At 37.7% G+C, this 15403-nt stretch overlaps 1 protein-coding gene across 1 annotated transcript; it reads right to left on the reverse strand.

Annotated features, from left to right (window-relative positions):
- Positions 1-4202: 4202 nt before the first annotated feature.
- Positions 4203-14992, reverse strand: tmem64 (transmembrane protein 64). Its single transcript, XM_077196359.1, has 3 exons — positions 13675-14992; positions 5986-6141; positions 4203-4898 (listed from the first exon to the last, which is right to left on the reverse strand). The coding sequence occupies exons 1-3, from the start codon at positions 14368-14370 to the stop codon at positions 4713-4715; spliced, it is 1038 nt and encodes a 345-aa protein (XP_077052474.1). The 5' UTR covers positions 14371-14992; the 3' UTR covers positions 4203-4712.
- Between the last annotated feature and the right edge of the window lie 411 nt (positions 14993-15403).

Below are 15403 nucleotides of genomic sequence, written 5' to 3' on the forward strand. Positions count from 1 at the left end.
TATTATTAGAATGTAATTTCCATTAACATCAAAAAAGTAGTGTGATTATATTCCCTAATGTACATTACTTGAAATGCATTACTTTAGTTCTGATTACGGAATGGAAACAGTGGATTCCATGGAATTGCGTATGGAAGTGTTGTATTTATAATTAAATTGGGATTCACAAGCCTGTGAAAAATTATGATATATGATGGTTCAAAATGCTGGAAAATGTCTCAAATTATTTCTTTAAATAAACTTCAATATACTTGGTCATAAATAACATCATTTGAACTCTAAGACAGCTTTAAAATTGATTTTGTTCGACATGATGTTGTTAAAGGGTTAGATCTCAACACTTTTTTTTACATTCTGTCATTACTCACCCTCATGTTCCAAACCCATAAGTATTTTGTGCATATTTTTAATGATATCTGAAAACGTTCTGTCCCTCCATTGACAGCCTATGTAACTAACACTTTCAAGCCCCAGAATAATATTTACATAAAAAAAGAAAAGAAAAATATGAACCTCCAACACGCATTCTCAAGAGCACCAAGACACATGCATGTTGTGTTGACGCTAGAGCAGTCATTGTAGTTGGCATTTTGATGGCAATGAAATTACAGACATGCAAAGTTGTTGTTACATTGTTAATAAGTAAGTCATGTAATTACCAAAAATACCAATAAATTATACAACTTAGGTCTTAGGCTATATCATGTGTTAGCTGGGTTGATTATGTTTTGGGGTGGAACTTCATGCTTGCTTCTTTCTAAAAATCATACTTTTTTTGTATAAATCACATCATATTTGTTATGTTGAGGGTTTATGGTTACTATTTTACTAAAAATAAAGTTCTCCAATTCATATTGTACAAATTCATAAGAAATCGCCACTTCGTAAAATAGTTACACTTTCCTGTGAGCTCGGTTATGTTTAGAGGTGGACCTTCATGCTTATTGTTTTCCTAAACTCGTAAAAGAATCCTAAAAATCCCATGATCCTAATAATCGTGCATTTTCGAACTATTCAAAATCGTACAAATTCACTCGAAATCACCACCTCATAAAATAGTTACTTTTCTCATGAGACCGGGTTGGATCTTCCCCTTCATTTCACAATTCAGATTACATGTTTTAGGTTAGACTATGGTGTACTTTGTACCATGTCACTGCAACTAAGATAACGAAAGAGGGAACCACGTGATTGACAAAATCTTACGCAATTACAAAACCGCACTGTCAATCTGTAACTAAACTGAATTATCAGCACACAAACATCCTTCTGTTTGGAACCCATTCTAAGACGTATCTCCTACACTGATAAACTGAATTAAACGAAGAAACAATGGGGTATATGCAGACTGCACAGTATGGCACAACAAACACGCTTGTGTGATTTTTCAACCGTTTTATTTAATAAATAACACTGAACAAGCATGGTACAGCGATAAATATCCATTTACAATGCAAAATTATCTGTATTACAAAATGCAGTGTATGTAAAATGCACTTGTCAACAGGGTCAAGAGGTTTCAATATAGTACCTGATGTGCCCTAATCTGAAATTACATTTGTACTTTTTTTTAATTAATTTTTTTATGTGCTGTAATCTCAGATTAAAGTTAGCCAAGAACCCCACAAGACCCCTTCACTGTTATACGCAATGTTGCATATCCCATTCTGTCATTTGAACTGGAAAAATAAGACAAAGCACTGATACTTATCCTCAAATTGTAATTTATTTTTGTTGCCCGTTGGATTTTTATGCAACACTTCAAATTTTTACATTTTTGCATTTTACAGTCGGATTCTGAACACACCGCAGGCAAGTGTCCTGTTTCAATGTCTTAGGCAGCAAGAGGTACAAGGCAGGTTGACATCGTAACACAAGACCAGGATTGTTGGATCTCTACAATGTAACTCAGATGGTGAGTCAGCATGTTCAGTTTTTATTTATTGCTAATTTCAGAAAACAGAGGGGCTTATTCAATTTCCTCAAAAAAAAAAAACCCAACAACATTCATCCCATTTTTAAGTTAAGGAATGTGTCCATTTGTGCACCATTACACCAGCACTTTTCAAAATAAATGTAACAACTTGTTAGAAAATCTATTAATTTGCACACTCTATGTAAGAAAAACCAAGATGGTGTTGATCACATTGTAATAAAATTGCAATATTAATTTGAGCCCTTGTCAGCATTTCACTCAGACCCTACAGTCTAAGTAGCAGCAAAACTATGACTGGAGACATAAATACAGAGTAACAAGATGAGATCAGCCTTCGGAATGAGCAGCGCACCAGTGTTCCACTGATTGTCAGATTATGGTGACGCTCTAGTGTTGATGCTGTAAACCAAACGGGGAGTCTCAAATGACACTCAGAATGAAGTCACTACCAACTGAGTGTAAATTTCAGTTACTAAGAAATCCATCATTGAGACTGAGATCATGTTTCTTTTCAACACAAATAAAAGCTCACAAACAAGCTAAATCAAAGTCTTTTCCATGTCTATACTGGTTTACAGCATGAACGGCTGTATTTACAGTGTAATTTCATGTTAAACAGCTCAACAGTATTGCAGACCATCGAGAATGAGTGAATGAAGTGAAAAGACAAAAACAAACTATGCACCAGGATTCCGTGAAATTCCCTGCATTGAGGGGTTTCATGTTCCCAGTGTGGAAGCTGCAAGTTCATTTTGACTCTGGGCTCGATAACAGAAGCCTGTGCTAAATTATATACCCGGGACCCAAATACGTCAGTCAGTGCTCAGGAGTCTTTTGTTTCTAATTAGGTGAACCTCTAAGGAGGGAACAACAGACAAAACCATGACCGGAGTCACGTAATAATATTTTGGTTGTAGTTTGCACTTTTGTCAGATATTTGTAGCTGTACGCCTTGCACTCACAACGAGTAACTGTGCCACAGAGGGTTTGAGCTGAATTTTCACTGGTGAGCATTTTGAAGAAACAAGAAAAACACCGAAAAGATGCATTGTAGGCAACTGTGAGCCATTTTGGCAACCCATCAGACCAATGTGACCCATGCTCTTCAGCTTCAGCATTCATTACATAATAATAATAATGAATTAACATATAAAAAATGCTTCCCTTTATATATTAGTGTGGTCAAATCGATTAATCGCAATTAATCGCATCTAACATACGTTTTTGTTTACGTAATAGGTGTATATATAATATATATTTTTATATATTTGTATGCGTGTGTGTGTGTGTGTGTGTGTGTGTGTCTGTGTATATATATATATACACACACACACACAGACACATATACATATATATACACATACATACATTATGTAAACAAAAACTTGATGCGATTAATCGACTTAACAGCAGTTATTATATAAATGCATATATATGTGTGTGTGTGTGTGCGCATGTGTATATACAGATATATATACATAGGCTACTGTATATACACATGCACACACACACACACAGACACACACAGGAGGTACAATTCACACACACAGACATATATATTATGTAAGACATTATGTAAACAAAAACTTAAGTCAGATGCGATTAATCGCGATTATTATATAAATGTGTGTGTGTGTGTATGTATATATATGTGTGTGTGTGTGTGTGTGTGTATGTATATGTATATATACATACACACATAGATTTATATAATTATATAAATACATTATATTTTAAGTATATATAATATATAATAGCTTTTTCCAGATTTTCAGCATTTTGCCTCTTACATATTTATCTGAATAGAATCCCATATGTGCAAACTTTTGGAATTATATGATTCTAACAATGAGTAAATTAACAAAAGTGATGTCATAAAATGCCAACAGCCCTATAATAAAGCATTTGGTTAAATCATACAAGAAAGAAGGCAAATAATTTCAGTCCTCTCAATATGAGAATGAGAAATCGAACATATACTGCTGAGCTAATCATGCTGTACTAAAGGTTTTTGGCAGGACAGCCTTAAATATCCAGCTAAGAAAATTTCCGCTCCTTCCATCTGTTCCTTACAAAACTGCAGTGTAGCAAAAAAGTGTTCCCAATTGGCAAAAGCCACAATTTTATCCAGGTGGTACTAACGGACTAGTTTTTTTTTTACTCTACACATAACATGAAAAGAAACAATCCATTAAGCAACACCTTTAGATTAACTCAGAAAAGTATATATATATATATATAATTAAAAAAAATCAACAATTCTTCATTTTTACCAAATAACAGTATATATATTTATAAAACAAAAGAGCAAACATCAGAAGCATATTAACCTGATATATTAGTTGGGCCCTCTGTAATATCTAACTACAATTCTATAACATTCTCTTTAATTAATTAACCCATTTCATGCTTTAGACCTCCTATAAAGTTATAATTTCTATTAGCATCATAAAAAGAACTTTAAAAAGAAAACGTACCTCAAAAACATCTCAAGTCAATTTTATAAACTTCTCATTCAATACTGACGCAGGGTCCCAATCTTTGGGCAACGTTTCCATCAAATCTGATGGTCAGCTCTTCTCATCTGTTTGATAGTCCAGTACCGCTCCGCAGTCAGACCTTCATCATAACTAGAACAGCTGTCTGGGACTGTAACAGCTCCCAAGACTCCGACGCAGCCAAGGAATTCCCCTCTGACGGATCTCCTCCCATCCAGTCAGGGCAACGCAACTGGATGGAGGGTTGAAAACTTTTTCGTCATCAAGAAAAAGGTTGATCAGACCACGTTGATCCCTCCTCCCGCCACAGCCCTTTTGCTGCAATAGGTCGAGCCGCTGTGGTTGGTCGCTCCGCCATTCATGTACGACGTCTTCAGCTCCATCTGGCAGGCGGCGATGGCGGCATTCAGTTCCACTTGTGCTCGATGTACAACGTAAAACATCAGGCCTATGCTGATGAAGATCTGATGAGAGGAACAGAGAGAGTGAGTCACCGGGTGGATCTGCTGACTGAGCTGGACGACGGTTGATACAAAGATCAAGATGATGTGACTTATTCAATGCGGTTGTAAATTTAAGCAAAATGTCCTTGGCTGATATATCGGAACAGTCCGTTTCAGGCAAGAATCCATTATTGGCATCTAACTTTACTACACACAAGAGCAAATGCAAAATGCGTACACATTTTTGGCTAAAGCTCTGCCAATGACCATATATAATTATGGTTTACTACAGGTTCCACAAGAATGAGCCCTACAATCTAGACTAGATATAAATATTTCATTTGCTTATGAGTTTATATATCCATTGCAGAATCTGTAAAATGTTTAGCATTTAAAAAATTTAAAAAATTAAAAATTAAATTAAAAAAAATTTTTGTCGAGAAGACAGACAAGTAGTATGTTCTACAACACAAAATAACTTAAATGATACTGAAAGTATGTGCACACCCTTGAATAATCCTCATATTGTGTTACACTCAAGAATCAGTGACTGGTTGTAGTTTTTTTGATAGTTGTCCATTAGTTCCTCAACTGAAAATCACTGCTCATACCAGTAACATATCATGTTACTGTGTGCTATTGATATTGTTGCCTATTTTACATTAATAAACAGGAACAATGTCAAGTGTCACAATCTGCATTGTGCAATATATATAAAAGTGGCTGACAAATCGCTTGTAATCCTCCTCATTTGCAAGTTGCTTTGAATAAGCATGCCTGTTAAATAAATAAATGAAAATAAGAATCTGCATCCAGTGTTGACAGTATCACTATTATCTTTTGCCATGTCGTGCCACGCTTCTCGCGTGTAAGGCTTTGTAAACTATTAAAATGGATAAAATGTGTTAAAATAATTTACAAAAAATATGCAGTTAATGTTTTGTCATGTGGAACAAATCGGGGCAGTGCAACAAAATAACTTTTGCTTCTAATAAATATAAACTTTAATAAAATGCTGAATATTCTGCAAGTAGTATGTAAACTTGTGAGCCTGTATATCCAGGGTCTTTGCTGATTTTATTTCAAACTGTTGTTACTGGAGGCTTACCTGTAGACTGAACACAAAGTATCCACTGACGCTCTGTTCTGCGATCACATCCTCCATTGTGCGCAAGGTGGTGCCCAGATAGGAGTTAAGGAGCTGTGTTGGGAGAAGTCCCACTGAGGAAGCCACTAAATAATTTGGCAAGGACACATCTGTGATCTGTCAAAAAGAGTGACAAGTATATTTGGTCATGGTGTTGGTCAATATTAATCACAGTGTTTTCACTGCATGCAAGAATGTGTCATCATAAGCCTTGTTTAGCCCCGTTCTTCACATATTAATTGGACTTTTTCAGCAATTTCTAAAGCAATTTTAAAAAGTTTTTCTGCTCTTTAGACCACTTAAAAAAATCAATATTGTTTTCTATATATTCATGCATTGTAGAGATGTAGGATATATATATCGGCCACCATATAGGTATCGGCCGATATATGTTCATTTTTAATGTTATTGTTATCGGCCTAAAAGCAAAATTGGGCCGCCATTAAAGCAGATAAATAATTGATTATTTCCTTCAGCTGAGACACTTCAGATGTGCAGTTTGCCATGATGGTTTTGAATTGCTTGAAATATGATTGGAATCAATTCAACAAAGGAAAATATGGTTAAAGTCAACATGCACAGCACAAGTCTGTCATATAGGCTACATAAAAATTATACAATTTAATTGTGTGCTTAGGTCATGGCTTTTAATGGTGAAGCATTTGTTTGTGTTATCAGGCTTTCTATAATTATATAAAAATTTGGATTTAGATTTATCGTCCAGTATATGGGTTATCAGCTTTGAAATATAAAGAATTATCGGTATCTGCCAAATTTTTTCATATCGGTGCATCCCTGATATGTTGATATGCTAGCAATTGTTCATTCAATTTTAAATTATTTTAAACACTTAGTGTGTTACGATACCTATATGGTGGCCGATATATATATCCTACATCTCTACAATGCATGATTATTTAGAAAACAATATTGATTTTTTTAAGTGATCTAAAGAGCAGAAAAACGTTTTAAATTCATATCGCCTAAAAACACGGAGAAAACGCTAGGCGTGCAGCGTTCTCCTTTTTCCAAAGCGCTAGGGCGGTTGCGCTCTGGAGGCGTCTGTCGTTGCTAAGCGCAACCATCAGCTGCGATCTCCGTTACAGCCATAGATATAAGCACTAGATGTCGCTAGGGTTGTAACGGTATGAGATTTTCACGGTATGATAATAGTCTCAGAAAATATCACGGTTTCACGGTTTACGGTATTAAACAATGATTATTATTATCAGCTGCAATGAACCTTAAATTAATGAAAACTGATAGGGTTTTTTGGTTGAACATATGGTTTATTAAAACAAACTTTTTTAATCTACCTTTTGAAAAAATAAGAAAGAAAAAATAAACCTGCAGATCTCCCATTTGAACAAACATGTTTGATCAATTGAATTAATAAAATTCTTAATTTATTAATTATTATTTAAGATAATTTTTATTTTGACAGGTTGTACTAAACTCCTATGAGTTTCAGTCAGAGTGTATTTGACAATGATTATTTTCAACAAAATTATGAAATGCTCATTTAGTTCTCTCAGAGCAGCTCTGGATATGTTCATGTGTTCACGTCCTTATATAGTGAGTGAGACGGCAGACGCTTTAAACACCATGAGCGTCCCACATACTTGAGTATATACTAGGTGAAACGGTGCTGCTCATTCACACAGACACGCTGAACAGGCAGAATATAGATTTACAGTTTTTTGCGCTGTTTAATAGACACACTCATATAGCGATTTTATTTATTGCACAGCTATATTTTAGATTTATTCATCCATCTATCAAATCGCGCATTTTACGTGACATCTGCGTTATATTGTAAATTCCCTCAGCAACACGTAAATAATACGGCCTTAAGTTATAAATGGAACTTTATCTGCAGGGAGGGAAGGTGTTCGCGAATATGGGAGAACATATTTGACATATTTCCTCATTTTGCAGCCACTCTTCGTCCATATTTCTGGACACAACTGGATATCAATCTTCAAGGAAAAACCCACGTTCGTTTTTCGGATACCCAAAGTATTCCCACGCTGCAGATTTTAACTTTTTTTTTCGAAGAATTCGCAGCCTCAGTCTCAGACATTTTCTCCAGTGCACATGTATAGGTGGAGTAGTCAAGTGGAAATAAGTTGCATATGCGCATTTGAGATCTGCTTTAATTTTTTTTCCAAAACCGTGGATAAGCAAATGTTCACGATATGATAATCGTGCAAGTCAATATCGCGATAAACCGCCATACCGGTATACCGTTACAACCCTAGATGTCGCCTTGGCTACGGCAGTTCATGAATCCATGAATTCAGCGTTACCTAGCGACTTCCTATGACAAGACCCCTGTTTCAAGATGGCGGCGGTTTTGACGCATGTTTAGACCCCCAAGGCGACATCTAGGGTGCTTCTCAATATCCCTCCTCGTCTCCTCGTTCCTCTGTCCTCCATCCTATGACCCGGAAACCGATCGAGCGCAGCCATCTTGAAGGACATCTCAATTCTCTAATTGCACCGCGAGGAGTCGAGGATCGAGGAGTGAGGAGGCTTCCAGAGGAGTCATGAGCGAGGATACACGGGTGTATCCTATGCGGAAGAGTTTTATCGACTAAACGGGACGCACGTGTCAATTCTCCTCCCCCTTCACATGGATCACAATCATTTTAATTTATTCTTTACCTTTGCAGTTTATATAAACTACATATCTCAAATATTTCAACAAGGTATCTTGCTTTATTGTTATTTCTTATGAAATTCTTAAATAAACAAACTTCAACAAAATAAGGGCAGATCCTTTGAGCGCTGCTGATGACGCAGTGAAGTGACGCTCGAGTGATCAAGTATTCCAATGTATAAAAAAGCTTTCATTCGATTCCTCCGTCATCGTTTTCTTTCCTTGCAGCCTTCCCTCGTATCCTACAGGGGGTGGAGCTGAGACGCTAGGAAAGGAAGCGAGGAAAGGAAACGAGGATGCACAAATAAGAAATGAGAAGCACCCCTAGGCTGTTTCTCAATATGCGTTCTTGTCTGTACTTGTGTTCTTGTGGACTTGTGAAACGTCATCAGTCGCTGCCCAAGTACTGTCTCAATACACAAGTTTGCATTTTGGCAAGAACGGTTAAAAATCCCGGAAGTGTTCTTGACACGCCCAATTTACCGAGGATGCATCGGTTGGTAACTTGTGTGAACTTGATGGCAGAAATATCCCAGCATTCATTTCGGCATTCAAGGAAGAAGCGGGGAGCAGAAAGGCAGAACAACAGTAAGTCGTTTTTCTACAATTTCGTATGCTATTTGATCACTAAATTCACTTCTGAGAACATTTGATGCGAGAAATCTACTGTGTAGATTTCAAATATTGCCATTTTTACGAAAATTAATGGCGAATCGAAAATATGCTCAAACATTTTCGGTAGTGAAGAATCTCCATAAGCGCACGCGGGTGTAGATAGCGAGCCAACCGGGCAGTCATGCTAAAAACCTGGCTGTTATCATCAATAATTCTTGTTATGTTTGGGTACTGATGACGGCGCTGTGTGGGGGTATAGCGCAATACCAGCAAGAACACATCGCCTCAAACTGTCAGCAGCGTTCTGTGTGCTCGTCACCTTGTAAGTTCATTCTTCCAAGAACAACTAGCAAGAGCGTTCTCCCCAAGAACACAAGTCCGTTCTTTGCATTCTTGGTTTTGAGAAACGGCCCTAGTGTTTATATCTATGCGTTACAGCAAGGAAAACGCTTGCGGCATTCGGAAAGTTGAGATGTTTTTAGGTCGATGCGGCGCGGACGCGCTTGGAAAGAACGAGCGCGTCGCTTCCAATATGAGCGCGTACCGCGCGCCTACATTTGAAATAACGAACTTGAGCGCGCAAAAGACGCCATATGTGAACATGCCCTTATCCTAATACATTTCACATCCTTTGTAAACTCAATTTCTTCTGTGTAAAGTTAAACACAATGTTATGCACAGATTTTCACATCAACCCCAGTAGGTTGTTTTACTGGTTGTACTACATTGCTCTAATGCTTTGAAGAAAAAGCAAAAAGCAAATATTTAAGCAGCGCGTCTGCCCTGTTCCAAATCCAATAGCCTCTATGCAAACACACCCTACATAAACACATTAAAGGTTAGTGTAATTGAATTGCATCACCTGCTGTGTGAGAGTTATAAAATATGGCACAAACCTGTATTTCCAGTGCTAAACTATTAAACATGACATCAAACCCATCCATTTTTGTACATAAATAGACTGCAGAAGATGCAGGCAGTGTTGGATTTGGGGTTGCGTCAACCTATGAATATTCATGAACAAGGTAAAATGATGCATTCCCGTTCTTAGAAGTGACTTCATTATAAATGGCCATGAGGCAAAATTTTAAGTATGCACTATGCACACGCATGCATTGTGTTGGGTTACCTACATAACGCATCACTTTCTGCTTCAGCAGAAAATGCAGGGCACATTGAAATATAGCCCGGTCTATAGGACCTTACTGAGGGTGTACGAAACATAATTCCAGTGTGACCTGTTTGGTGCCGACATACATCATACCCTTGGGCTGTGATCCCTCTGTTACGTAAAAAAATAAAGGCGAAATAAAACCAATTAGCCTAACACAATTAGAGTCACTGGCAATTATAGAGACCCTAATGTTCACTCGCTTTCCAACTGATGCATATTGAATATCATCCTCATTTATATTAAAAAGGAGGACTATGGGTAGAGGCATGCTACTGTAGCAAGAGTACTGACTCACAGTATCAGGTTCAATTCCAAGTAAAAGCAAATCCAGAACTGAACAGCGAGTGAGATGAGTGCTTGATCATTACAGTGTCCTTTAAAAAGAACAGAAACTTATGTTTGCTTCAAGAGCAATGACTTACTATTGTAATGTAGGTTACTTCTGACTCAAATGTAATGTCTAAATAGGGCCACGATTATGACAAATCTTTTTCTTTTTTGTGCAGGGCAATGCATGTATATCATCTTTATGTATGCATCTAAAACAATGTTATATAAACAAGTTTTTATAGTTAACATTTATGTTTTTTTATGGTTTAAACTTCTTTTGGTTTTAGTTAACAATAATAACCCCTGCCCTTATCTAAAACAAGCTGAGAAGTGCGTTTATGGATTTATTGGGGGTTTATACATCTGTAAATCAAGTCTGTACATAAATAGCCAACTTTTTACTTGTCCTCTTACACTCTAAAAAAGAACAGTTCTTAATTGGCATTGATGGTTCTTAAACATCCATTGAAGCTTTCTATTGCGGTTCTTTATAATGGAAAACAGTTATTCAGAATTAGATTATTAAAAATGTTTTTCACACTAAGAACAAAAATGGTTATTATAAAGAACTTATCACTGAAAGGTTCTTTGGGGAACCAATAATGGTTCTTCTATGACCCCCCTTTTGAACCATTATTTTTATAGGCCAATTTTGTTTCGCCGCATGAACATGTTGAATAGCAGTTAGAATGTCTGAGAAGTGACGTGCTGTAATCTGGTGACTGTCTGTTGCGGTGTGAATTGGCCTTAAAAGTGGAGCTGCATGAAAACAAAACTGTTATTCAAACTTGTAATTAATTATACTCAGTAGGCTAAGCAAACAGCACAATACTAGATTATTTTGATGAAACAAGAGCAGACGTAACTTGAATATTATAACTGACAAAATGTACAATTCTTTAAATCACAGCAGCTGTAACTAATTTAGATTATTTTCAATTAATTGTGCAGCCCTATACTTGGACATAGAAAAAACAGCTCTGTTTAACATTGTGGCTGCTTGCTAAAATTATGCAAACTCCAACTGTAAGCAGGCGTTCAATGTTCATTACCAGCACACAGCATTCAAGAAACCAAGATATAATCAGTCAATCACTGTCAGACTTTTGAGTGATGTAAATCATCAATCTGCTCATAATCATAAAAAAACTTCAAAGCAGCAATACATTGACCTATGAATCATCCAGTGAATAAATTACGCAAACAGTACAAATAATAGTCAAATATGTTACACAATGACAGGCTGCTGGTCCACGTTCATACCACAAACCAAACCAGCCTTAATGCCTGAGAAAATCTTATTAAACAGAATAAGATACAGCTCTTTGAAAAGTCCAAGCATGAGCATATTTTAAGGGACTACGCCAAATATGATTTAAAAATTGTCATTAAAATCCCATTTAAGAGCCAATGTGTAATTTTATTTTTTTTAAATTATTTATTTAAATGTTGCTGACTGTATATTTTTGTGTCATTAACAAAAGGGTTGAAGAAACTGGGTCAGTAATAATTCAATTCTGACAGAGTAAGGCTAAAAAAAATGATGCTAGACACTTGCAGAGGTTGTGCATCACTGTTCTTTACGGTCCTCTATCATTGTTAAAGGTTGCAGATTCTGCAGAGCGTCTAAAGGCAACATATTTCAACGTACACAGAGACCTGTTTTTACCCTTGATCCTGCGTGAAGAGCAGTTTTGTTTGATTTAAATCCGACTCAGAGCAGGAGGTCTTAATTGTTTAATTCCAGCGAAGCTGGATAAAGCCACCTGGATGCCCCTTAAAGATTAACAGCAACCTTAATGTAATTATTCAGAGACTTCTATGTTGTATAAACATTTTTACTAATAAAAAAACCTCAACAATAAAACTGACAAGTACTATAACAAATGTAACAGTTCTGTCCTCAATATAGAGTTACCGTTCTGAGACTGATATGAATAATATTTCACTCTGTTTCTTTTGGCCTGTCTGTGTTCATGGCATACAGACTTAGTGAGCACTGTTGTGGAGAAAGTTGTTTTGCTCCGTCCTGGAAGTCTGTGTTTTTGCGCTTTTTTGCTTCATGGTCGCTCATGCAGGTTTCTCTCACCAATGAAGAAATGTAACTCCCGGAATGGATTTTAAGCGGAATGATTACGGAATTATTTAAGAGGAGAGGGGAAATCTATCACACTACTCATATATGCTGATACAGACCAGCTTTTTAAAGGGATGGTTCGACCAAAAATGATAATTCTGTCATTAATTACCACCCATCGTTCAAACCCGTAAGATTTTGTTCATCTTCGGAACACAAATAAAGACATTTTGATGAAATCTGAGAGCTTTATGTCCCTTAACTGTCATTTATGCAACTGACATTTTGATGATTCAGAAAGTGTTTTAAACTAATTGTTAAACTAATCCATTTGTATTGAGTGGTTTAGTCCAAACAGAACAGATTGAACAGAAGCTCAAGCATGTTCGCTTGATGTGTGAGAACCAATGAGGTTCATTCTCGTGTTACGCAGCACGTTTGAGATTCTACAAGAACCAGTGAGGTTTGTTTGTTCTCGCACATCAGGCAAATTTTATTCCAGCTAGTTGCCAAGGCAACATCTAATTCTCGTTTAGTTTAACTTAAAATGAATAAAACAACTTTAATAATAATACATAAAAAACTATAAAAACATTTTAAAAAATGACTTTCAAATGGAAGTGAACAAAATCGAATCAAATACGAATAAATAATAGGCTACTACAACAGAATATCAATGATAATAAAATAAATAACACTGGTGAGATATTGCTATAATGAAAACATTTGTTCATGCCTTGTTAAAAATGAGCATAATAACATTATTAGCAAGAATGTCCAAAACAGACTTACCGAGAAGACCGCGTTCTGGAGACCGAAAGGAATCGGAGTGAGTCTCGCTAAGGCCACAACTTTGAGTCCACTTCCCCCCTCCACCACCCGAATAACAGCACTCAGCTGTTCACTGCTCCCGATCTTATTCAGAACCCAGTTCGTCAGCAATCGCTTACACACCACATGAGCTATGAAAGTCCCGATCAAAACCCCAACCATCACCAGTCCCATCCCCAACACAAACCCATATAAATACCCCGCGGCCACGTTCAGCACGATATAACCCCAGCCACAGGGGAAAGACACCGTAATCAAGCCGACAATGAACAGCAAGGCTCCCACAAAACTGTCCAAACTCTCCACCCACAACAAGACATCCTTCAGGTATTGGCGCACGAGGGCTACCGATGAGAAGCACACGGCTGTCAGGATGCACGCCAACAGGGCACTTTTAAAGCAACAGGTGGTAATGCAACACGGATGCCTGAACTCGGGGGTGAAGGGCGCACCGGTCTCGGTCAGTCCCGCGGGCTCTGCCTCCGATTTTCCGCCGTTGGCTCTCTCGTCAAAGACGTTACATATCAAGATGTCGATCTTCTCGCAGTCCAGTGAGTCCGGGGTCTTTTGCAGCCAGCGGTTGAGCTGGATGTGTCCTTTCCCCGCGGCGTGCTTCAGGGCTTTCAGCACACCCTGCACTGACCCTGAGCTCCACATATTCACCCCTTCTTCATATGACTTCCCTCGATTGATTGATTGGACGTCCAGTCCAAAATGTTGACCCTTGGATTTACACGTTGCCAAATCCCGGGGATCCTCTGACAAAGGGATCAGCAATCAATTCCCTCGATAGTGAGCAATTATCCCGAAAAGTCCAGTTATGTATAATAATTTATCTGGGGAAAACTGATGTGGACTTGTACCACTTCAAGGACTCAAGATGCAAATGTGTCTGCTGTCGTTCACTTACGAACGCCATACTCTCCTTCCCAACATCAGAGGAATGAAATCCCTCCAGGCGTGTTCAGATCGCTGCTGTCATCGCGTCTGACGGATAAATCACACACACGCGTCGCTCAACTTTCCCGACTCAAGGCACAGCTCACTGCAGTAACGTTACTCCCAACCAGGCTCCGGTCCAAAGTCCCGCCGCTCACCCAGCTCAACATGTCACATCTGTTGGCCAGAATAACACTGATTATAAAAGTCGCGGATAGACGGTCGTTGCGTTCCCTGGACGAGTTGATTTAATTGTGTTCTGCGAGCTCTTGCCCACCTCAGCAACGGATGTTGTTTACGCCGAGCGCTATTCATTCCACTGTTTGTTTCCCAGTATTCTGTGCGAGGTCGTCACGTGATATCATCTGCTCGACTCGTCACTGTAAGTATCGCGATAACAAACAGCTCCCTGATTGCCCTGAAAATCAGTGGTGTACAATTACTAATGGGAATATATATAGGTCAGATGATCGTTTAATCCAATATACATAAATGTACTAGTCTAGTAAAAGCACCGCTTTTGGGTGTTGACGGGTAAAAACACACATTGGACAGTTTCTATTATGTTATGTCTCTGTTTTTTCTTCTGGTTTCATGACTATTCTGTTGTGGCTATAATAGTAGGCTGTTAGAGCCCGGGACAAATGTTTGTTTTTTAGGTGGCTTTGTAGGCTATGTCATATCTATTATTATGTGGTGGAGTAAGTTCAGTCCAAACTGACTTAACATATTAATTTCTCTCTCTCTCTCT

The sequence above is a fragment of the Siphateles boraxobius genome, unplaced genomic scaffold (assembly GCF_051911475.1).
Source record: "Siphateles boraxobius isolate OS27281-9 unplaced genomic scaffold, OSU_SipBor_1 35, whole genome shotgun sequence".
Lineage (NCBI taxonomy): Eukaryota > Metazoa > Chordata > Actinopteri > Cypriniformes > Leuciscidae > Siphateles > Siphateles boraxobius.

What these genes read in the sequence shown, in the direction of transcription:
- tmem64 (XM_077196359.1), bottom strand. Translation starts at nt 14,370, where the DNA reads ATGTGGAGCTCAGGGTCAGTGCAGGGTGTGCTGAAAGCCCTGAAGCAC. An exon ending in TCCAGAACGCGGTCTTCTCG is followed by an intron (nt 6,142 to 13,674) that starts GTAAGTCTGTTT and finishes TCTTTTTGACAG; the next exon opens with ATCACAGATGTGTCCTTGCC. An exon ending in ACTTTGTGTTCAGTCTACAG is followed by an intron (nt 4,899 to 5,985) that starts GTAAGCCTCCAG and finishes TCCTCTCATCAG; the next exon opens with ATCTTCATCAGCATAGGCCT.